This window comes from Mobula hypostoma, chromosome 6, assembly GCF_963921235.1.
Source record: "Mobula hypostoma chromosome 6, sMobHyp1.1, whole genome shotgun sequence".
Lineage (NCBI taxonomy): Eukaryota > Metazoa > Chordata > Chondrichthyes > Myliobatiformes > Myliobatidae > Mobula > Mobula hypostoma.
This window is the reverse complement of record NC_086102.1, coordinates 55,257,249-55,281,978: the sequence shown is the minus strand read 5'-3', so window position 1 is coordinate 55,281,978 and position 24,730 is coordinate 55,257,249. Positions and strand designations below refer to the sequence as shown.

Genomic DNA, 24,730 nt, shown 5'->3' with positions numbered 1-24,730 from the left:
TGGAATATGAACTTGCTAGTCTTTTCTCGCCATATGTGTAGTAAGCAGTTGTGTTTCCTGTACTTTGTTCTTCCTTTGTCACTCCCAATCCCATATCCTACTATTCGCCACACTAAAATGCTGTATTCTGTAGCATACAGTTCGTTCCCTTTCTCTTTTCTTGATCTGTTTGTGAACCAGACTTTCCTCCACCTTATCTGTCTTACCTTCCTCCAATACTAGGTTTTGCCTTAATTCCCATTTTGCAATCTCTTGGGCAATTAATCTATCAATTTATTTACATACATTGCCAAATGAAAGCCATATCTGATTCTTTTTGGTACTCACAGAAAACTAACAGGTTTGTCCATATGAGCTTTTGGTGAGCAAAATGTTATTCAGGTTAGCTAGAGCATCAGGGGAATGGCAACCTAGTCTTGGATTTTGGTGACCTCCAGTGGAATTAATATGTTAATATAATTGAATATTTGAAAACAAATTGTTAGAAAATATTTGGTTTATTTAAGTACACATGCATGAAGTATGTAATAATAATCTCTGAATTTTCATGTAGAAACTTTTAAGTTCATTGTTTTTATACAGCAATAGTCTATTGGGATCTCATTTTTCTGTGTGACTAGATCTCACATTTAAAATATAGCTGTATAGATTGATTTCTAATGAGGTATTTTCAAGGTAGAAAATACAGTTCTCACCAGTTACTCCAAAAATAGTAAAACAAATAGATTATAGTACATAACTACTTTTCCATGTTGATTTTAGGTTATGATCTGCACATTCAAATGAATAAATCTAGATAAATTGATTTCACCCCATTGTAAAAACAAATAAAATGAAAGAAGTGGGCAGGTAAAATAGTGTATAGAAAGGCAGGAAGGTGGGATTAATGTTTCAGCACATTGACTTTCTGTCAGAACTGAGTTACAAATGAAGTTTTTAAGGAGGAACAAAGCTGGGGAATAGGGCAGGGAAGAAAGTAGAGAATGGTGTTGAACTGAAAGTGGCAGAAGTGATAATAGAATGACAAAAGCAGGCATAAAGAGGGAAATAAAGATCTATTTAAGAAGTAGAGAGGTGCAGTGCAAGAAAAGGCAGAAATTGAGTGGAAAGTAAAGAACCTTTATGTGGCTCTGAGAAAAAACGTTATGGTGCTTTTGCAGGAATTGGGATTGTTTCCTTAGGAGCAGCATGTACCCGGCGGAGGTGAAATAGTATCTGTTGTAATGTCCACACCTGCTTCATTCCCACCCCCCACCCCCAATTTCCCTCCCCCTGCTCCCAAACGCTAGGATTGGGCACTTGATAGCCGCTTTCTATCATGCTGAGTCTGATTGTACTTTTCCCATTGTAGATGATAAGACATTGTTTCATTGATTTGCAAAATGGACAAGGGGGAAATAAAGGATTTACACTTATTTGTGCCTCATTATGCCTTTCAGGCATCTCAAAGAACCCCAGTACTTTGAAATGTGCAAATCTGCAAAATAATTGATTGAGAATAATGTTGCAGCTGCTTTCTTAGAATGAGTCGATAGATGTTTGACTTTGTGCAATGCAATTGGTTCTATATATTTATATAAAGAAGAATCTGTATTGAACATTTTATTATGCCATTCAGTCTATGTTAGTTGATAGTTTAATGCAGTGCCATCTGCTGGATAATACAAATATTGTACTTTGTCAGCTATTTAAGGTCACAATGTATAATGCCAGCCATTTTAGAGTGTTGACAGTACCAGCATGCAAATTGTGTAGCAGACATCTCACCTCTCCCAGAAGTTCCGGGAGTCTCCCACATATCGATACTGGCTCCCTGATGCCCAGAAATTATATACAATATCCCGGATATAGATTTTTTTGAGAGGGAGAGTGAGCATCCTGATTGGTCTCTCTTCGTGCTAAGAGTGGTCCCCAACCACCGGGCTGCCAGGAAACGATTTGATTTGGCGATATGCTGCACCTTTCCTCATTCCCTGTCATGCACCGTTGAATTTTAATGCACACGAGGTCATCAGTGACCCGAGACGTGCAAAGGAATGGGTCCGTGACCGACTTGTGAATGTCCCTGGTGAATCATCCATGTCAGTGCCGGAAAAAGATCAACTCCTCCAGCTTGCAAATGACGGTGGGCTGAAAAGTATGTTTAACATAACATCTCTGCCGGCAGGCATTCCAGATCAAAGATAAGGCTGAATATCCTGAGATAGCCACGAAAGCACTGAAAGCGTTGCTTCCATTTCCAACATATCTCTGCAATGAATGCAACGAAAACTAAATTGCAGAATAGACTGGACATAGGGAACTCCCTTCGAGTATCGCTGTCTCCCATCACCCCTCGATAGGACCGTCTCGTTGCAGGGAAACAAGCCCAGGGCTCCCACTGATTCAGCGATATTGGTGTGTTGCAATGATTTTATATGTTCATACGGGGAAAATATGCGCTGTGTGTTTAATATCCAAACGTTACTTAAAATGTTATGATGCAATTGACTTATCACCTATATTCCAGTTGTGATTAACACCCCCGCCCCCAGTCGGCCGGTCGGCAAGAATATTGTCAATATTAAACCGGTCTGCGGTGCAAAAACGATTGCAGACCCCTGCTATGTAGACCTATCAGTTTTCTCTGTGGGCGGGCTTTACAGTCGACCTCAAAAATAATGACAGGGTTGCTCACGGCACTGTTTGCAACAGTGACTTTTCTATTGCCCATGGTGGGTTAAAATGTAAAAGACATGTTGAGGTGAGTTTAACAGGTGTCATTTGTTTATTAGCATAGTTAACGTTATTTAAACTAGCTGACTGGCTGCTAAGGAGCTACGCTATTGATGTCCTACTTGATGAGGCCAAACTCCCTGTAGACTTGCTTAAAGTTGTAATAGAATAAACGTGATAATAGAATATAAGTACATATTTTAATGTCACATTTTCTACATATACCCAACTTGGTTTACAGATTAAACAAAATCACTAAACAAAGTATTACATACACCCTTGGAGGTTGACCGTGGGGTGGGAGGGTGCTACCTCGCTGAAATGGTGGTGCTACCTCCCTGAAATGAGTTTTTGCAGGGTGGGATGTCTGGTGTAGGTCACAAGATATCAACAAAACAGACCGTGGTTTGCATTTGAGAACAAGAGCATATGCCATCCTTACAAAGGATATATAACTGGAGATTTAAGGATGTTTTGTTTCTTCATTCCATAAGTATTGAAAAGCATCTATCAAAAGTATGACCAATTATATTCTGGTCCTCACTTAGGAAGTGAGGGGAGGAGAAGATGGCGGCGCGATGCAGCGCATGCGGCCTCTCCGGTGAAATTATATCGTATTTGTTAAATAGGGACCGTGCACAATCCTGATTTGATGGAGACAGACGTGAGAAGCATGGAGGAACATCTGGAGAAACTTCTGAAATGCCTGGTTCACTGCAGCTGCTACTGTGCGATCGAGAATCTCCGAAGGGGAAGGCCCCAAATCCTCAGCTTTGCCTGTTGCTGGCGGCCGGGGCTGGGGTCGAAACGCTTGGCAGAGATGGTGCTCGGTGTCGGAGGCTCAAAGTTTTCGGACGGAGTGAGAGTCGGACTGTGGTCGGGTGCTTCCAGGATGCTGCATTGGCAAGTTTGCGGTGCTGGAAGCTCATGGCAGGGAAAGTTTTCTTCCTTCTACTGTCTACATGAGATGTTGGGAGTTTTGAGAGACTTTGAGACTTTTTTTTTTACCGTGCCCATGGTCTGTTCTTCTATCAAATTACGGTATTGCTTGCACTGTTGTAACTATATGTTATAATTATATGGTTTTTGTAAGTTTTTTCAGTCTTGGTCTGTCTTGTGTTTCTGTGACATCACACTGGAGGAACATTGTGTCATTTCTTAATGCATGCATTACTAAATGACAATAAAAGAGGACTGCGTGTCCTCATAATCTTAAAAAAAAGACGAGAGAGAGTATGATTACTCATTGATCTTGTATGAGGACATTTTCCATCCAAAGGTTTATAATGATGGAAGTGAAAATTATTGATCATCTTGAATCTGTTTGAAAATAACTAAGAAATTTCACTAAGATATTCTGTTGAGATGGTGCCCTTTTCGTATCAAGTCAATCCGCAGTACGGCTGATAACTGTGCGATTGCCGTTACGAAAGGGGACGGAAGGCAATGATCATAATGATGAAAACTTTCAGGAATGATTGGTGTATTTTTATCTCCACCAGCATTAAGTTTACCATTTATTATCATCTGTAGTAGTCAGATTGTAAGCACAAAATAAGATTCTGTGGAAATCAGATCTTGGACATTTGCTGTGATATTTTAAGTATCTCACATCTTGCAATTAAGTTAACTATTAAGATGAGCAAAGTCTGGATTTTTATAGTAAATGCTGGCGTTTTTGACCGTCCCCAAGCATAGGAGCTACGCCCCATTTTTTAAACATAATTGTGTTTAACTTTATGTTTTTAAGAAGTGTTGATAACATAATTCTTTAAGCACTCAATTCTTAATTTCATTGTGATCGTTTTTAAAGGTTTCTAAATGTCATATTTTTAAATTCATTTTCTGGATCTGGGATTGCTGCAAAGACCAGCATTTATTTCCCATCCTGAAATAATGTTGGTAAGGTGAGGATGAACTGTCATCTTAAACTGCTGCAGTCTTCCGAGTGAAAGTACTGCCATACTGCTATTTCAGAAGTGAGTTCCAGGATTTAGACCTAACGGCTATGAAGGACCAGAGATTTATTTCCAAGTTAAGGTGGCGTTTGTATTGAAGGGACACTGCTGGTAATGGTTCTTGTGTGCTTGTTGCCTTTGTCTTCGGTGGTTGAGGTTGCTGGTTTGCAGACAGCCCACCCTGCAAAAACTCATTTCAGGGAGGTCTCAACCGGAAGTCTCAACCTCATAGCAGTCTGTGCCAATGAATTTGTTAATTTTGCAAGACATCAGATTCACAGAGACAGCTGACCTCTGAATTCTGTCTTAAAGTGCCATGTTCACAATAGCTGCTGTCTTGGTTGAGGAGCAGGCATAGTTTTTTGCTATTTCTGAATGAAGAAACATTTTCCTGAATAGCTTGCCTGTGTGCTTACACACCTGGAATGGCAAGTTATGCTCAACAATGAAAGATGTAAAGTACACCTCAGCTCTAGTGACCTCTCTGTCAGACTTTGGTTTTCTACTGAAAAGAACTGTGAAATACTTGAGCAGCTTTCCCTGCGCTTAGCCTCCCTAATAGGTTGTGGTCCCTAAAAGAAATAAAAGCATAAGGTGTATCCTTATTACAGGTGTGAGTCGCTTAACGTCCATTCGGACAACGTCCAATCACATATATATCTGTAGTCACACACACATATTGCCTACAATAATCGGGATCAGGACTTACTTTTTTACATCGAAATGGGGGATTTTAAATGAGTGATTTAGAAGTTCTGTATCTTCCAAGTTCAAGTTTATTGTCATCTGGCTGATTGTCCACAAACGAAACAGCCTCTGTCTGGACCACGGTGTAGCCACAATACATACGTCACGCACACCACATAAAACAATATATTACCACATTATTTAATTAAGTGTAATTCAAAATGCATATAAAGTGCACAGCACAGGTAAACAGTTCACTGTCCTAATGACGAGACTTCGGTGGTGGCTGGGTATATATTAAAATCAGTTTTTCTTCTGCAAACGGGTACGCTTAAACCCAGCTCATCACGGGCTTCAATGTATCGGTAAGTGGAAGTGTTTTAGGAAAAAAAAAACCCAAAGAATTTGCTTGCTGCGAGCGTGTTTTTAAAGATATCTTTACGGACGATTTTGGAATTTCGCTCCCATTTAAACCCCGCTCTAATCCCCTTTAAATCGACTGTAAAGCCTGTCCACAGAGAAAACTGATAGGTCTACTTAGCACAAAGAGAGACCAATCAGGATGCTGTCTCTGTCTCTCTGTCACCCCCCTCTCTCCCCCCCCCCACTCGCTTTCAAAAAAAATCGATTTCTGGGAGATAGTATATAATTTGCAGACATCAGGGAGCCATTGTCCATATGCGGGAGACTCCCGGTACTTCCGGGAGAGGTGGGATGTCTGGGTTTGGAAGCTGCTGCTGGAATTGCTTATATAAACAACTGCAGCACATTTGGTACACAGTACATTCTGTAGATAATATGTGCCAGTGGTGATTTCTGAAATATTTGCAACTCCTGACTGCAAAACTGGCAAAGAACTTTCCAAGCTGTCAAAGCTTTCAGGAAGTTTCTTCACCTTTCTGTTGATAAGGCCCTGCTTCTGTCCAAGGACTGATCTCTTTTCCAGAATGCTTTAGGCCAACAAGGTAGGACTTCACCTGTAAAGTTAGTATGGAGGTAGTAAACCTATGTCATCACCATCCTAGCCACATGAAATGTCTCTGAGTATCCAATAGCAAATGCAAAATTCCTTTTGCAGTGGAGAAACTTTTTATTAAAATCTGTCACAAAGAGATATTGTAACAAAAACAAAGCATGTGAAATCTCTATTCATTCTTCGTACCCTTACATCTTTTTATTTCATAGGAAATGGGAAAATAAGTGGTTCAGTAAAAGAACATTCTTTTTCCTTCTCCTGCTTGAATTTTAACTTGTTAGTTGATATAGATTTGATGGAATCCAGTGGTTGGTTAATAGGTTTAATTTGATCCCATTTAAGACAGACTATGTTCTATGGTTTCAAACTATTGCTGGTTGACGTTCATAAGCAAGAAATTAGATCATCTTTTTCCTAACTATGTCTATGGTATATGCCCGCAGACACTTTTCTGAAATCATTGCTTTCAGAATAGACTTTGAAATCAAGAGTGATTATTATTTTCATAGTGACCTATATAGTTAAATTGACCAAAATAGTCCTCACAGGAATTCCTCAGTAATGTGTTTTTATTATTTTGCTTCAGTTTCATCTGCCTTCTGAAACCAATGTACATTGGGATGAAGTTCATCAGGTTCATGCAGCACTCCAGGTCCTTTTTCAAACAGGATTTTATCTCAGTATTTTTATGAATGGGAATCCTGTGTAGGTGTTAGGTTTATAGGGTGGTGATGGGTTTATGCAGGGTGAATGGAAAGTTACCTGCATTCATTTGTGGATAATTTTAGAACAAGGAGCATAGTTTAAAAATAATGGGTAAATTGGGGGAGGAAAAGTAGGAAATAAATTGAGGAAAAACTTGAACATTGAAAGTGTTTTTCATCTGGATCTCATAAGGGTGATGGAAGAAAGTCGGGGAAATCTAAGTAGATTTTTGTTAAGGACCCTGCATGGACTCAGTCAACCCAACAGCAGTCCCCCGTTTCCTTTCTTAAATGTTCACAATTTATTTTAGTGAAAGAGGCAGGTTTTGCAAACATTACATACTTCTAACTAGATTGTATGAATGGGTTAAATGTTTCCCAGGGATAAATACACAGAATCTGAGTCGGGTTTAGTATCACCAGCCTATGACATGAATTTTTTTGATTTGCGGCAGCAGTACATTGCAATACATAGTAATAAAATTATAAATTACAATAAGACGTATATATAAAAAATAAATACTGAAAAGGGGAGGGGGAGATACTGAGGTAGTGTTCATGGGTTCATTGTCCATTCAGAAATCTGACAGCGGAGAGAACGAATCTTTCCTGAAACGTTGAGTATGTGTCTTCAGGCTTCTGTACTACCTTCTTGATGGTGGCATGACCTAGGGGATGGGGATTCTTAACAATGGATGCCACCTTTTTGAGTCAACGCTTTTGAAGCTGTTGTGGATGCTGGGGATGCTAGTGCCCATGATGGAGCTGGCTGAGTTTACAATTTTCTGTAGCTTTTTCTGATCCTGTGCAGTGGCCCCTCCATACCAGATGGTGATGCAACCAGTTAGAATGCTCTCCATGGTACATCCAGAGAAATTTGTGAATGCCTTTGATGACATGCCAATTCTAATCCTAATGAAATATAGCCACGGTTGTGCCTTCTTTGTAATTGCATCAATATGTTCAGCCCAGAACAGATCCTCAGAGATGTTGATACCTAAAAACTTGAATTTGCTCACCCTTTCCACTTCTGATCTTTTGATGAGGACTGGTGTGTGTTCCTTTGACTTCCCCTTCCTAAACCACAATCTGTTCCTTGGTCTGACTGACATTCAGTGCAAGGTTATTGCTGCAATGCCATCCAACTAGCAGATCTGTCTCTCTCCTGTATGCTTCCTCTTGAGCCATGATGGAATGCTGAGCAGACTCAGTGGGCAGAATGGCAATTCTACACCCATGTCTTATGATCATCATCTGAAATTCTGCCAGCAATATCTGTGTCATGTATAGATGGTGTTTGGCCTATGCCTAGCCACATGTTCATGGCTATAGAGAGAGTAGCGCAGTTGACTAAGCACGTGTCTTTGAAGTGCACCAATGTTGATTATCAGCAAGGAAGAGATGTTATTTCCAATCCTCATAAACTATGTACTCGCGATGATGAAGTCAAGGATCCAGTTTCAGAGGAAGGTACAGAGGCCCAGATTTTAGAGCTTTTGATTGTGTTGTGTTGGACAGGGGGAGAATCTCATTACTAGAGATTCAGTGACACTAGACCTTGCCACTTTGGAATAGACCATGCATTCATTAACCTGGTTCTTATCCACTTGCCTTTCTTGAAATCTATCTTTATTAATTCCTTATTTTATTAAGAGTAGGAGGGGTGCTAGGTCTTGTCAAATGCTTATGTTTGCAAGGTAGGGGTCAATTAGGCCAGAGGATTAGAATTGTGTACATGTAGGAGTGAAACGGCTTGGGAGTCAGTGAAATCTTTGGTTATGGGGTGCTTGGATGCTCAGTGTTAATGGGGCCTTAGCACAGGGTTAATTAGGGTGCTTTCCATTGCGGGATGTCATTAAGATAAGGAGTGGGATTAGGGGATGGAGCTGTAGTCAATAAACAGCTAAGTATTGCTGTTGTCTAGGTGACCCAAGGCCGAGTGGAGAGCCAGTAAGATTGCATCCATTGTAGACCTATTGTGGTGATTAAGCAAATTGTAGTGGGTCCATGTCCTTGCTTAGGCAGGAATTGATTCTAGTGTTGACCAACCTCTCTAAGCACTTCATCACAGCAGATATGAGTGTCACTGAGTGATAGTTTTTTTGGGCACTGGTATGATTGTCGCCCTTTTGAAGCAGGTGGGAAGCTCCAACTGTAACAGTGACAGATTGAAAATGCCCTTGAATACTCCCGCCAGTTGGTTGGCACAATATTTTTTTTACCATCAAGGCCTGACGCCTTGTGTGGGTTCACCCTCTTGAAAGATATTTGGAAGTTGGCCTCCGAGACATATTACAAGGTCACCAGATGCCACAAGGATTTGCATAGATGTAGTTTTATCTCCCTTTCAAACTGTGTATAAAAAGCATTGAGCTCATCTAGGAGTGAAATGTCACTGCCATTCATGATGTTAGGTTTCACTTTATAGGAAGTAATGGCCTGCAAATCCTGCCAGAGTTGATGTGCATTTGATTCAATCTGTAGCCTGAATCAGAATTGTTCTTTTCGCTCTTAAGATAGCCTTCCGTAGGTCGTATCTGGAGTTCTTGTATAGTTCCAGATCACCGATCTTAAACACCGCAGATCTAGCCCTTAGCAGACTGAATCTCCTGCACGGCTTTTGATTTGGGTATGTCTGGTATGTACTTGAAGGCGCACACACATCCAGGCAGGTTTAAATGAAGTTGGTGACAACTGTGGCATATTTTTTCAGACTCAGAAGTTAATTCCCTGTATATTATCAAGTCCACTGACTCAAAACAGTCCTGTAAGTGCTCCTGTGCCTCCCTTGTCCAAACCTTCTTGGTCCTTACCACTGGTACTGCAGTCTTTAGTCTTCTAATTGATCATTACATTTCTTTATCCGTGAAACTGGGCAGATTGACTTGAATATCATGTAGTGCAATTCATACGAAGCAGTGTGCTGTTGGTACTTTAATACAATAATGTAGATTCAAAGATTTTGGAAGTAGTTCCTGAAGTGAGGAAACACTTCACCTGCAAATCTCTGGGATTGTCTGTTGTGTCCAATGTTCCTGATTCGACCTCCTCTACATTGGTGAGGCCCGTTGTAAAGTGGGGGACCACTTTGTTGCTCCAACTGCCAAAAGCAGAACTTCCCAGTTCCAACTTTAATCCCAATTCCCATTCCTGTTCCATCATGTCTGTCCGTGGCCTCCTCTTGTGCCACAATGAAGCCATCTTCGATGAACCTTATGTTCCATCTGAATATCCTCCAACCCGATGGCATGAATATCAATTTCTCCTTCCCTCCCCCACCCCTTTTTCTAATTTTGGCTTCTTGTCTCAGAACACCTGGGCCTCCTCCTCCTCCTCTTTCTGCTATAGTCCAGTCCTATCGGACTCCTTTTCCAGCCCACCCTGGCTTTCACCCAGCACTTTCTAGCTATCCTCCTCCTCCTTCCCCACAACTTTTTATTCTGTGTCTTCCCCTTACTTTCTAGTCCTGAAGAAGTGTTTCGGCCCAAAGCATCAACTGTTTGTTCATCTCCACAGATGCTGCCTGACCTGCTGAGTTCCTCCAGTATTTTGTGTGCCTTGCTTTGGTTTTCTAGCATTTGCAGAATTTCTCATGTTTATTAGTTCCTGGTTTGTTTTTCTTAAGAAATCTGACATCAAAGGTTGGTGATTTGTACTTCAGCTTGTCCTGGATATTCTGTTCCATAATGTCTGATGGATGCCTTGGACTTGCCAGGTACAGCCCTTGTCTTGGCTGCTGGAACGCATCTCAACCCACCTCCAGACATACTTTAACACTTCTGTCATTCCGTTAATCCCAGAGCCTGAAGATAAATATAGCTAGTATTAATATTTAGCTTTCCCCTGAATATATTAAAAGTTAGGATAGTTTGGTTAAGTCATTTTCCATTTTTAATGTGTAGCATCAGAAAATTTCTGAATTAAGAAAAATACTGATGTCAACAGAAAATTATAGTTGGTCAAGGGAGTTGTTGAGGCAGCTAATTCCATGTACCATAGTCCCTATAATGAGTATTCGAAATACAACAACACATGGGCACTTTACTTGTTGCCCAGCTTTGTTTCAATTTGCTGCAGTTGATTGTGTCCTGAGTCAAAGATGTAACTTTAATTTCCATCTGTTTTATTCTTTCAGCAAAAGTGAAAATCAACTAAGTAATGAAGGAACTGTGGAATAATTGCAATCATTGAAGAATGAGAGTCGTGCGAACAGACACTGTTTCAGGACTTGTCTTCCCAGACAGAAGCCTATAGTCGTCCAGGTGAAAATTCAGAGAAACGGATACTTTACACCTTCTGTTCTGACTGTATGTATATTTAAGTAATTGTTATTTTCACCACCAAATTATTTTTTAAATACTTACATTTAAATTTGGTCAATATTTGAGAAAAGAAAGAACAATAATGAACAGTAATTTACACAGGAGAACGAATGGTAGAAGTAATAATTTCATTGAGTCTTAAGCTTTCATTGATTAAATCATAATTCTTTCAGAAAAGCTTTTTGAAGTGGTGGCCTTAAATAGTATTACACAGTAACATGCCATGGTGCTGGTCTTAAGGCTCTAACCATCATCCAAAAATTCCGTTGATTTATTTTTCCCTTGTGTTTTCCATTAGTGCTGGTCACCTCTATCACTTCCTGTTTGCCAGCTGGAAGTAGTTTTGATATTGTTGGTGAAAGTAAGAATGCTGTAAATATTTTGCATTATTGTAACATTTTTTAAGGATGTGCCACAGGTTATGTAAGTGAAGCATGCATACTTGTGCACTATTCAAAGGCTACAAGAATGTGTGAGGAGCGTACTGAAAAAAGTAAAAATGTTAAAATATACAGCAAAATTATGATAAGTTGCTAGCAATTGGTCAAAATCTCTTACGGGTTCAGCATCTGGCTCACAGGTAATGCTTTCTGTGCTCTTTTTAAACTCAGCAGATTCCTGTTTCAACATCTCCTTAAAATTCAGCAGTGCCTGATCACAATGCTCCTTTCTAAATGACTGCAGCCCCATTATTCCCACACTTCTTTTAAACTCACTGCGGCCCTGCTCACATACGCTGTCGATACTCATCAGAGCCGATTCCAAGCTTGAATTAAACTCAGCCAATTGACTGAAACCACTATTATACTAATAATTAATACCTTAATAAGAGTGAGTTAAAAGTGGGCATGAGTATGAGTAGCATCCAATATACGAGAAAATCTGGCATTCCAGCATAACCAAACTCTGAATGCAGCCGGGTAATCACAGTATGACTGTTCTATTAGAGCCTTCTGTCATGAAGCCACCACCACTTCCTCACTACTGAAAGGTACAGAGAGCGAGTGTCTCGCATCTACAGGGAACTGAGCATTGCTGTAGAAACCAATGGATTTAAATCAGGTCCGTTTGCCCATCTTTTAATAAAGAAAGCTTATTGGTGCTGGTATTTGCATGAGTAACTGGAAGATTTACATAACCGTTGGTTTGTCCCTGGTTTACAAGTATTTTAGCTTGTTACTTCCCAAGCTCTGTCGAGAGAAAAATATGTTGCAACTTGTCTTTTGTATAATTGCTATTTGAGAATTAATCTTTCATTGTTGAATCATTGGTACACCTCCATCTTTAAAGCAGAAGTTTGAAAATGGTATTTCAGCACATAATCCAGACTGATCCATGCATTTCTGGGGAAAGAATGCTAATTGCTCCACAATGGCTGAGATGCTCAGCTATTCCTATCTCATTGATCAAAGTGTAAAGCATTCAAGGGTACCCTTACTCAACACCACAGAGCAGTTTAATTTAGAATTCTTATCGCTGATTCATGAAGACCTGTCCATCAACAGTGGCTGTGCTCCTGTACCTTAAATCATCAATTAGTGCTAATTAGGAATGATTTTGTAACACTGGTGCTGTTCATGTGAATGGTCCTTATTAAAATCAATGAATATATTACACCAACACACTTTTTTAAACATTTGAATTTAAAATTGTAGTTCAGTGAAATCATATTTTTCTCAGAATAAGTGAAAAATCAAAGCTGACAAGAGAATTTTGCAAATTCCCAGTACTAGATCCTGATCAGAATTTCAGGTTAATAATTTGTGATGTTGTGATTTATTCTGAGCATGAAGAAATGGACTAATATTTTTTTCAAATTGTTTATGTCAATCAATATTACATAATCAGAACATTAGAAGTATTTTGACAATTTTTTTGAACTACAGAACCTCAATGATTAGCTATTATTAGTCATGTATAATATTTTAACAGCAGTATCTATAAAGGGACAACTTTGATTTTGTTCTTATAAAATATGCTTATAAAAAATGCTCACTGCTTTACTTAGTCCTTTTGACCACCATTTTAAGAATCTCCATTATGGCAGTGAAAAATAAAATTCCTGGGCCGTTTAACTGAATGTGATCTATGGTAGCAGGAATGAGGTTGTTGCTTTGTAACCTTGCAGATACAGTGGCATGCAAAAGTTTGGGCACCCCGGTCAAAATTTCTGTTACTGTGAATAGCTAAGCGAGTAAAAGATGAACTGATTTCCAAAAGGCATAAAGTTAAAGATGACACATTTCTTTAATATTTTAAGCAAGAAAACTTTTTATTATATCCATCTTTTACAGTTTCAAAATAACAAAAAAGGAAAAGGGTCCGAAGCAAAAGTTTGGGCACCCTGCATGGCTTTTTTCATGAAATTCTGCACCCTTTGTTCTCCAAACATACCTTTGCTCATTGCGACCAAAAAGTTCTATTCAAAAGGTTCAAAGGAACATCTAAACAACCTGATGCATCTTGGAAACAAGTCCTGTGGAATGATGAAGTTAAAATAGAGCTTTTTGGCCGCAATGAGCAAAGGTATGTTTGGAGAAAAGAGGGCGCAGAATTTCATGAAAAGAACACCTCTCCAACTGTTAAGCATGGGGAATATTTACTGGTAGAAAGAAGAATGAATTCAATTAAATACCAGCAAATTCTGGAAGCAGACATCACACCGTCTGTAAAAACAAAGCCAAAGATGAAAAGAGGATGGCTTCTACAACAGGATAATGAACCTAAGCACACCTCAAAATCCACAGTGGACTACCTCAAGAGGTGCAAGCTGAAGGTTTTGCCATGGCCCTCATAGTCCGCTGACCTAAACATCATCGAGAATCTGTGGATAGACCTCAAAAGAGCAGTGCATGCAAGACGGCCCAAGAATCTTACAGAACTGGAAGCCTTTTGCAAGGAAGAATGGGCGAAAATCTCCCAAACAAGAATTGAAAGACTCTTAGCTGACTTCAAAAAGCGTTTACAAGCTGTGATACTTGCCAAAGGAGGTGTTACTAACTACTGCCATGCAGGGTGCCCAAACCTTTGCTTCAGGCTCTTTTCCTTTTTTGTTATTTTGAAACTGTAAAAGATGCAAATAGAAAAAAGTTTTCTTGCTTAAAATGTAAAGAAATGTGTCATCTTTAACGTTATGCCTTTTGGAAATCAGTTCATCTTTTACTCGCTTAGCTATTCACTGTAACAGAAATTTTGACCTGGGTTTCATCTCCTAAGTTACAGAGAAAGGTTGAACAAGTTAGGCCTTTATTCTTTGGCGCGTAGAAGGTTGAGGGGGGACTTAATAGAGGTATTTAAAATTATGAGGGGGTTAGATAGAGTTGACATGGATAGGCTTTTTTCCACTGAGAGTGGGTGAGATTCAAACAAGAGAACATGAGTTGAGAGTTAAAGGGCAAAAGTTTAGGGGTAGCAGGAGGGGGAACTTCTTTACTCAGAGAGTGGTGGCTGTGTGGAACGAGCTTCCAGCAGAGGTGGTTGAGGCAGGTTCGATGCTGTCATTTAAAGTTAAATTGGACAGCTATATGGACGGGAAGGGGATGGAGGGTTATGGGCTGAGTGCAGGTCGGTGGGACTAGGTGAGAGTAAGAGTTCAGCACAGACTAGAAGGGCCGAGATGGCTTGTTTCCGTGCTGTAATTGTTATATATGGTTATATTATATATATGCCCAAACTTTTGCATGCCACTGTATCTTATTTCAGAATACAAGATATTTAGTGAAATCAGTAAAGGCTGCTGTACAGAATTGTGCCACGGAAAGTAGATCTGTAAATTATATAAACTTTTTTTTGTCTTTGTATACAGCCACACATCTTAGCCTGATGCATCATTACAGTAATATGTTCAGTTACATGAGACAAGATGGCCCATGAATTTCTTTCTTCACACAAGGAGATTTTCAAGATGGTGGCCACTTACATCTGCAGTGGTGAGACTTCTGTCCTTGTAATACGTTTCATCATGCGGTTTAAAAAGAAATTTAGCATTCTAGAATGTTAATTCCAGCAGTCAAGTGTACAATAATTTCCAGTCATTTTTTAATTTCATTATGTGTTAATATGGAGATTGATGCACTGAGGGAAAATATTTTTAAGATCTCCAATAATAATTTAAATTAAACCATTAAAGAAATTTTCAGTGCCAGAGAAATGGTTCAACTCTAAACTACATTTTTATTACTGTTAAAAGTTAATTTATTATTGAATGTTTGATCTCTAACATTACTTAGTGAGAGGCAAGGAAGTCAGATTGATAAATGTTCTCAGTGTGTATGTTATACAAAATAATCAATAGCGAATGCTAATGTTGTACATCTTTATGAAATTTTGATCAAGCTATCATTTTTCTCAATTATCTATCAGGTTTACTTTACTCTCCTGCTTTCCTAAATTTTACTGCAGTAGTTTTCCATTGCATTTGTCTTTGTTGTAAAGCATGAGTATACATGACGTATAATGTAGAAAATGGCCTGATGCCCTTTTTAGATATACAGATAAAATCAAAATAATTTTAATAATTGTGTATGATTATACAGCTTATTTTCAAAAGTTAAACAAAGTTGTGTTTTAATTATTGAAATCATTAATAGTGTTTTTTGCCTTAAAAGGTGTACATGAGAATGATCGTTGTTCTCCACTAGGTATAAATAAACACTAAATATAAAATAGCTAAAAAAATAATTTATAAATTTTGGCTTAAGATTCTTCAGAAGCATCTCAATTGATTAGTAAGAATAACATGGTTCTAGAATATGTGAACAACAGCATCAATGTACTGCTTGCATATAAGATAAACAAAAGAAGGAGAACCCTAAGGACTTCCACAGATACTTTAAGAGCAAAAGGATAGCAAGGGATAAAACTAGTCCTCTTGAAGGTCCGCATGGTTATCTATCCATAGAGCTGAAAGAGAAGGAAAAGGTCTTAATTGGATTTTATTTGTATCCATATGTAATCGGGAGATGGACGCAGAGTCTGTGGAACTAAGACAAAACAGTAGTGAAGTCATGGACTATATCTGGATTACAGAAGAGGAGGTACTTGCTAATTTGAGGCAAATTATTGTGGATAAGTCCACAGGGCCTGACCTGCCCTTGGACCTTAAGGGAGGGAGGCTAGTGTAAAAATGGCAGGGGCCCTGGCAGAGATATTTAAAATGTCCATGTATGATGTGTCGGAAGCCTAGAAGATAGGTAACGTTGCTCCATTGTTCCAGAAAAGCTCCAAAGATAAACTGAGAAATAATAGGCTGGTGAGCCTGACCTCAATGGTGGGTAGGTTATTGGAAGGTATTCTAAGGGACAGGATATATAAGTACTGGATAGACATGACCTGATTAAGGGTAGGCAACATGGCTTTGTGCATGTAGGTTGTGTCTTGGAGATTTTCGAAAATCTTAGAGATTTTCAAGGGAGTTACCAGGGAGGTTGATGAAGGAAAGACAGTGAATGTGGTCTACGTTGACTTTAGCAAGGCCTTCGTCAAGGCCTTATTGCTTTGGTCAAGAATGATGAGGCACTTGACATTCAGGATGAGGTTATAAATTGGATTAGACATTGGTTTAGTGGGAGAAGCCAGAGAGTGATAATAGATGATTGCCTCACTGACTGGAGACTTACGCTACAGAGGTCAGTGCTCGATCCATTGTCTGTCATATGTATTAATGATTTGGATGATAATGTGGTAAACTGGAACAGCAAATTAGGGGATGACACCACGATTGGGGATGTAGTGAACAGTGACGGAGACTGTCAAAGCTTGCGGTGGGATCTAGGCCAACTGGAAAAATGGGCTGTAAAATTGCAGTTGGAATTTAAATGGAGATAAATGTGACATTTTACACTTTTGCAGAGTCCATAGTATGGTAATGAGTTCAGTAAAGCAAAGGGATCTGGGAATACAGATCTATAATTCCTTGAAAGTGGTGTTACAGGTAGGTAGGTTTGTAAAAACAGTTTTTGGCACATTGGCCTTCATGTATCTGAGTACTGAGTATAGTAATTGAGATGTTATATTGAAGTTGTGAAATACGTTGGAGAGGACAAATTTGGATTGTTATGTGGAGTTCTGGTCACTAACCTACGGGAAAGTTATCAATAAGACTAAGTACAGAGAAAATTTAGAAGAATGTTGCCGGGAGTTGAGGACCTGAGCTTTCGGGAAAGTTGGAATAGGTTATGAACTTATTCTCTCAAATATAGAAGAATAAGGAGAGATTTGATAGAGGTGTACAAAACTATGAGGGATGTAAATAGATTAAACGAAAGCAGATTTTTTTCACGGAGGTTGGATGAGGCTAGAACTAAAGGTCATAGTTAAGGGTGAATGATGAAATATTTTAGGGTAGACTAAGGCAGACTTACACTCAGGGAGGTGCAAGTGTGGAACAAGCTGCCAGCAGAAGTAGTGGATGTGGGTTTGATTACATATTAAGAGAAGTTTGGATAAGTACATGGATGGGAAGTATATGGATATCTGATCCAGGTGCTGCAGGTTGATGGGACTAGGCAGAATAACAGTTGGGCATGGACTATATGGGCTAAAGGGCCTTTTTATGTGCTCTAATATTCTGTGACTCTAAATCAGATCCTTTTAATTTCTATTGTTTTTATTACTTACTCTGAGTTATGCATTTTCCATAGTTTTATTATCAAATTTTAATAACAAATGTTCATTAATGTGTTTGATGTTTTCAATATAGTTGTGTCAAATTTTGTTTAGTATTTACATTTTTGGTACTTTTATTTCAAAGTAACATGTTGTCTTAGATTCCTGAAGTTCATTTGATAATCTTTCTGAAGTAGTGATTATATGTATGTTCTGTTCAAAACCAGGTAACATCAATGGGAAGGGAATGACAGAGCGCATCCATAGTATCAACCTTCACAACTTCAGCAACTCTGTGCTTGAAACACTAAATGAGCAGCGAAACAGGGGACATTTCTGCGATGTGACAGTCCGCATCCACGGAAGTATGCTTAGAGCTCATCGCTGTGTATTGGCCGCTGGGAGCCCTTTCTTCCAAGACAAGCTGCTTTTGGGGTACAGTGACATTGAAATTCCATCTGTAGTCTCAGTGCAGTCTGTTCAGAAGTTGATTGATTTCATGTACAGCGGGGTGCTCCGCGTGTCCCAGAGTGAGGCCTTACAAATCCTTACTGCAGCCAGCATATTGCAAATCAAGACCGTCATTGATGAATGCACTCGTATTGTCTCTCAAACAGTTGCAAGCAGCGGATACCCTACAATAAGGGACTCAAACCAAGTAACACCACGAGGAACACCAGAATCTGGTTCATCAGGGCAGAGTAGTGATACTGAATCTGGATATGTACAAGCTCACTCCCAGCGTAATGTTGAAAGAATCTATTCCTCCCTTTATGCCTGCTCTGGAATGCCGGTACAAAATGGCACTGGCGAGAGATCGCTTTATGGTGCACCAGTGGTTAGCCATCACAGCACACAACTGGTCCTGCAGAGAGAAGAGAATGTAACTGATCCAGCATGGATAACCAGAATCCAAGAGAGGACACAGCAGATGGAAAGATATCTTTCCACCCCAGAAACCACACACTGCCGCAAGCAACCACGGCCAGTTCGCATCCAGACCATCGTGGGCAATGTTCATATCAAACAGGAGACCGAAGATGAGTATGATTATGATTATTATGGAAAACAGAAAAGGAATACTTCAGAACAAAATGAATCTGAGGAGTGCAATGAAGACACTGACCATGCTGAAGGTACTGAGAGTGAACCAAAAGGAGAAAGTTTTGACTCTGGTGTTAGCTCTTCCAATGGGACTGAAACTGATCCAATAGACCAGCAGTTCATTGCTGGCATGAGCAGAGGAGGGCAATCAGATTTCAGACCAACTGAGCAGAATGAGCTTCCTGCTGAAGACAGCCAACAGCTTGTCAATGTGAATCCCCCGTCTCCAGAAAGGACTTGCACTACAGAAATGGATACTAGAGGTCCTCAAAACAGCGATGAAAACATTGCAAGTGAAAAAGAATTACAGCAAGCTCAAATGAGCTCTTTGATTTCAGTCTCACAGTCCCAGGCAACAACTCAGCTTTATTTGAGGCAATCAGATACCCAAGCCACCAATGTGAGAATGCCACTGACCTTAACTAGCACTACTCCTGTCATTGGCACTGCTGGGAGTACATATATACCCACACTTTTCACCACTCAGAACACTACAAGTGGCAAGCTGTTTCAGTTCACGTTGCCACAACCACTGTCAAGCCAACAAACACAATTTATAACAATTCCGCAACCTAACGTTACAACCTTTACCACACAGTTGCACCCACAACAATCTCAGTCAACAATGCAGAGTACAAGTGGACAGACTGAAAAAAAACCTTATGAATGCACTCTTTGTAATAAAACCTTCACTGCAAAGCAGAACTATGTGAAACATATGTTTGTCCATACCGGTAAGTGATTTCATTTAGCAGCAGCATTACATTCTTTTAAAAGCAAAATATTTTCCTTATGTTGGTTATATAGTTAAAGTTGTATAATTAGACAGTCAAATAATTACAGAGCGATTTCATCCTCAGATTTCAGTTTTTACAATATATAGAGGGCTTTTTTTGTTTTAAAATAGTATTTTCTAATTTTTATTATGCAAATCTGAATTCAGGCCATTTATATGATAACAATATCTGGCCACAAGAAAGTATAAATTTGCCTCCTTACAAGTTTGATGCTCTTACCTTATACAGGGCGTATATCAGTGAATAATGAATGGAGTGGTATTCTGCAAAGTTCTTGACTGCAACAATTCTTGAAACAATAGGGAGCTGGAGAACAATCTGACCAATTTGCATAAGGGGCAAGATTATGCTGAATGTGGCAAATATGAGTATTGTACTGAGCAAAATTTGCAGTGTTTTGAGGGCAATAGTGTAGTGAGTGTAAGAGGCATGTTTAGGTGAGGCAGTTGGATTTTTGTTTAACAGGTAGTCTTTACCTCAAAGGTACAATCCTTGAAGTAAACAGACCGCTGATTGCATATTTTAAAAACGTAAAGTACCACCACAGGTATGACATAGGAATCTGAATGAATACAGAGGGTATGTATGTAAAATAAGTACAAACATGGCCTATGGCAGACTTCAGAATTTGCAGTGTCCTGCAATGCTTTTTTCAAACAATTAAACAGCTTTGTTCAAGTATCTATACTCAGAGGAGGCAACTTCATTTTATCTCCAACATTAACTTGGCTGGAACTGAATATCTTTGTACTGCATTCAATTGACTAACATTTAGTTATTGCTATGAGTTTTTGATACATCCATGGTAGCTTTGGTAGAACTGAGCATCACAAAGTTCACATACAGGTAATTTAATAGTCATAAAAGAATGTCATATACTGTTCTAAAACTGGTCTTTCACAATGTATCATGGGCATCAGCTGCTGTCAAATTTAGCACCTGTTGGGAACAAGGGAACAGGATTCATTGGGAAGGTTCATTAAGCCATTGCACATTTCATCACATCTTTCACCTAGATGTGACCACTGAAGCTGAATGACAGAGTGGTGAAAGTTTAAGAGTAGAATCCCTCAAAATCAAAGCTTAATTCCATCACATGGTGCCAAAACACCTTAGCAAAACTTAGGTCAGTGGGCAGTATAAGAGAAAGACTCCCTAGTGGTTAAAAAGGGCTATAATTATGCTTTACAAAAGATAGTTATCACAAGCCTAAAGTCATTCAAGACACTATTGCAGGAAATATCTTTATCTTATTTGCTTCATTTCTCATCATGGAAAGACTCCAGGATTTAAATTCCATTCACAAAATTCTGGAGGAATTCAGCAGGCCAGGCAGCATCTATGGAAAAGAGTACAGTCAATGTTTCGGACAGTGACGCTTCAGCAGGACTAGAGAGAAAAAAAAAAGTTGAGGAGCCAGAGTTAGAAGGTGGGGGGAGGAAAGGAAGAAACACAAGGTGATAGATGAAACTGGAAAGGGGGAGGGCTGAAGTAAAGAGCTGGAAAGTTGATTAATGAAAAAGATACAGGGCTGGAGAAGGGGGAATCTAATACAAGAGGACAGAAGACCATGAAAGAATGAAAAAGGGGGAGGAGCACCAAAGGGAGGTGATGAGCAGGCAAGGAGATAAAGTGAGAGAGGGAAAAGGGATGGTGAATAGAGAAGGGGAGAGGGGTGGTATTACCAGAAGTTCAAGAAATCAGTGTTCATGCCAGCTGGTTGGAGGCTACTCAGACGGAATATAAGGTGTTACTCCTCCAACCTGAGTGTGGGCTCTTTGCAACAGTGAAGGAGGACATGGATGGACATAAGGGAATAGGAAGTGAAATTAAAATGGGTGGCAAATGGGAGATCCTACTTTTTCTGGCGGATAGAGCATAGGTGCTTGGCTAAGTGGTCTCCCAATCTATTTCGGCACTCACCCATATACAAGAGGCCACAGCGGGAGCACCAGATGCAATAGATGACCCAAGCAGATTCACAGGTGAAATGTCGCCTCACCTAGAAGGACTGTTTGGGGCCATGAATGGTAGTGAGGGAGGAGTTGTAGCAACAGGTCTAGCACTTGTTCCACTTGCAAGGATAAGTACCAGGAGGGAGACTAGTGGGGAGGGATGAATGGACAAGGGAATCGTGCAGGGAGTGATCTCTGTGGAGCACAGAAATTGGGGGAGGGGCGGAAAACGTGTTTGGTGGTGGGATCCCATTGAAGATGGCGGAAGATAAAAAGAGAATTATGTGTTGAATGTGGAGGCTGGTGGGGTGATGGGTGAGGACAAGAGGAACTGTATCCCTGGTGGGTGGTGAGAGGATGGGATGAGGGCAGTGTTGATGGTAGGGGAAGGGAAGCCCCTTTCTTTGATGAAGGAGGACATCTCCCTCATTCTGGAATGAAAAGCCTCATCCTGAGAGTAGATGTAGCGGAGACAGAGGTATTGAGAGAAGGGGGTGGCATTTTTACAAGCAACGGGGTGGGGAGAAGTATAGCCCATGTAGCTGTGAGAGTCAGTGGGTTTGTAATAGACATCAGTGGATAAGCTGGTGGATCTCCATTTGTGGCCTATTATATATTGGTGAGACCCAATGTAGATTTGGAGACTGCTTCGCCAAGCATCTACACTTTGTCTGTCAGAAAAAGTGGGATCTCCCAGTGGCCACCTATATTAATTCCATTTCCCATCCTGTTCCAACATGTCCATCCATGTCCTCTACTGTTGAGATGAGGCCACACTCAGATTAGAGGAGCAGCACCTTATATACCGTATGGTTAGCCTCCAACCTGATAGCACGAGCATCGACTTCTTGAACTTCTGGTAATGCTCCCTCCCTTCCCTATTCCCCATCCCCTTTTTCCTCTCACTTTATCTCTTTTCCAGCCCATCACCTCCCTTTGGTGCTCCTCCCCTTTTTCTTCCCTCCATGGCCTTCTGTCCTCTCCTATTAATTCCCCCTTCCCCAGCACTGTATTTCTTTCACCAATTTTCCAGCCCTTTACTTCAGCCCTCCCCCTCCCTGTTTCACCTGTCACCTTGTGTTTCTTCCTACCCTGCCCCCACCATCTAACTCTGACTCCTCGTCTTTTTTTCTCCAATCCTGCTGAAGGGTCTCGACCCAAAGTGTCAATTGTACTCTATTCCATAGATGCTGCCTGGCCTGCTGAGTTCCTCCAGCATTTTGTGTGTGTTACTTGGATTACCAGCATCTGCAGATTTTCTCTTGTTTTCAGTTCCATTCATCATTCTTCCAGCAATGAAATACTTAAAAGGCATTGATACATGGATATGAAAGGTTTAAATGGATATAGGCCAAACACAGGCAAGTACGGCTAACTCATTGGAAGACGTCATCCGCATGGATCAGTTGGGCCGAAGGTCTGTTTCCATACTGCATGACTCAATGACTTTGTGACTCTAATGACAGGCTGCAGTTAGAGGATAACAACTAGATTTGGGAGTAACAAGACAACATTCATGCCTCATAAATAATAGGTAATCAGCAGCCTGAATAAGAGTAAGTCAAGACACCATGTCTTGACTTAGACCATTGTCCAGATTTGACCATTAATCCTTTTGAGATCATAGTATTAACCAGACCTTTCATGCTATAACTTTATAAAAATTGTGAGACTGAGATGCAGGCAAATATTGGCACCCTCTGAAACTACTTAATCCATCAAAATTATGCCTTTCCTCTAGAAACTTTATTAAGTATGTGGTTGGATGCTTTTCACCTAGCTTGATCATTGCAAAAATATCGCAGATGCCAGAATCAGAATTACTTTGGCACAGAATGTAAATATTTAGTTCACTGGGTCCATTTTGGTCCTCTGTTAGCAATCTTGTAAATTTCACTCCTCCTCCATAGTCAAGCTATTCAGCTTCCCCTGAGTTATTTGAAGATGTGCAGGATAGGAAAGTCCACTTGATCAACGACCCCATTGCGAGACTTGATAACCAGGAAAGAGGAGAAATGAAGCACGTTCCAACATATACAATCTGCAAGCAGCACTGCAGCAGCTCATTGAGGTTATTTCAATTACATTCCTCTAACTCCAGATGAAATTGCTGTTGGCGGTGGAAAAGGAATCATAAATTTAACTTTTGTTGACAGCTAATCTTGAAGGAGTTTGAAGAGTTGGCCCAGTATCTGTCTCGTTAATGAGGTGTCTATCTTGGCCTTTAACGGCACTAAGACCCTAATTTAGATTTTTCACAGTTAATTAGTTGATCAGGAATAATTGGTTCCTTCTGTAAGCATCAGTGATGTACATTACCATCTGTGTTGAAAACAAGATCTGAGATAATGATTCAGAAATCCAATCTCACAATGGTCTCAACACAAGCTGGAAGTATACCTGCCACCATATGGGAGTGTGGGGCTAATGTTTGAAACAATTAATATATCCTTTACGGATATTCAAATATGTCCTTAATGGTAAATCACAGACCACAGCTAATGAGTATATAAACTCGAATGTGGAATGATGACAAGTGGTATTCTGACTCGCATATTATTCTTGCAGTGCTGCTGACAAGTTACTGAATCCTTTTCCATCACCCTCTACCACCTTGACCACCCTCATCCCTTGTGCTTCATTAAATACTATGTAGTCCTGTTTGTATGTCATAAAATTAAATCAGTTTTTTTCCTGATTTAAGTCTTGAGACAATAGCTGCAAGGGAATGTATTGGTATGTCCACATATGTTGCAATTGTTTTAATTATGTATATCAGTAAATCAGAATGCTGTGAATGGATTCCACATTCATCCCTGTGGTTTGCTGTATCTCATTAGATATTGGGCTGATAGCAAAGAATGGTTTGCGGTAGATATAAACTGGTCTGTGTGTGCATGTTAATT

At 39.9% G+C, this 24,730-nt stretch overlaps 1 protein-coding gene across 8 annotated transcripts in view; it reads left to right on the top strand.

The window, feature by feature from the left end:
* LOC134348055 (zinc finger and BTB domain-containing protein 20-like) overlaps positions 1 to 24,730 on the top strand; it is a 348,683-nt gene that overhangs the window by 303,412 nt on the left and 20,541 nt on the right. For 5 of the 8 annotated variants that reach the window (XM_063050851.1, XM_063050852.1, XM_063050850.1 and 2 more), the window contains 3 exons: positions 11,176 to 11,347; positions 15,168 to 15,291; positions 18,196 to 19,806. In XM_063050851.1, the coding sequence (XP_062906921.1) occupies positions 15,225 to 15,291; positions 18,196 to 19,806 (1,678 nt within the window). In that variant the 5' untranslated portion in view covers positions 11,176 to 11,347; positions 15,168 to 15,224. The remainder of the gene's footprint in view (positions 1 to 11,175; positions 11,348 to 15,167; positions 15,292 to 18,195; positions 19,807 to 24,730) is intronic. The other 3 variants (XM_063050853.1, XM_063050857.1, XM_063050856.1) reach the window with 3 other exon arrangements.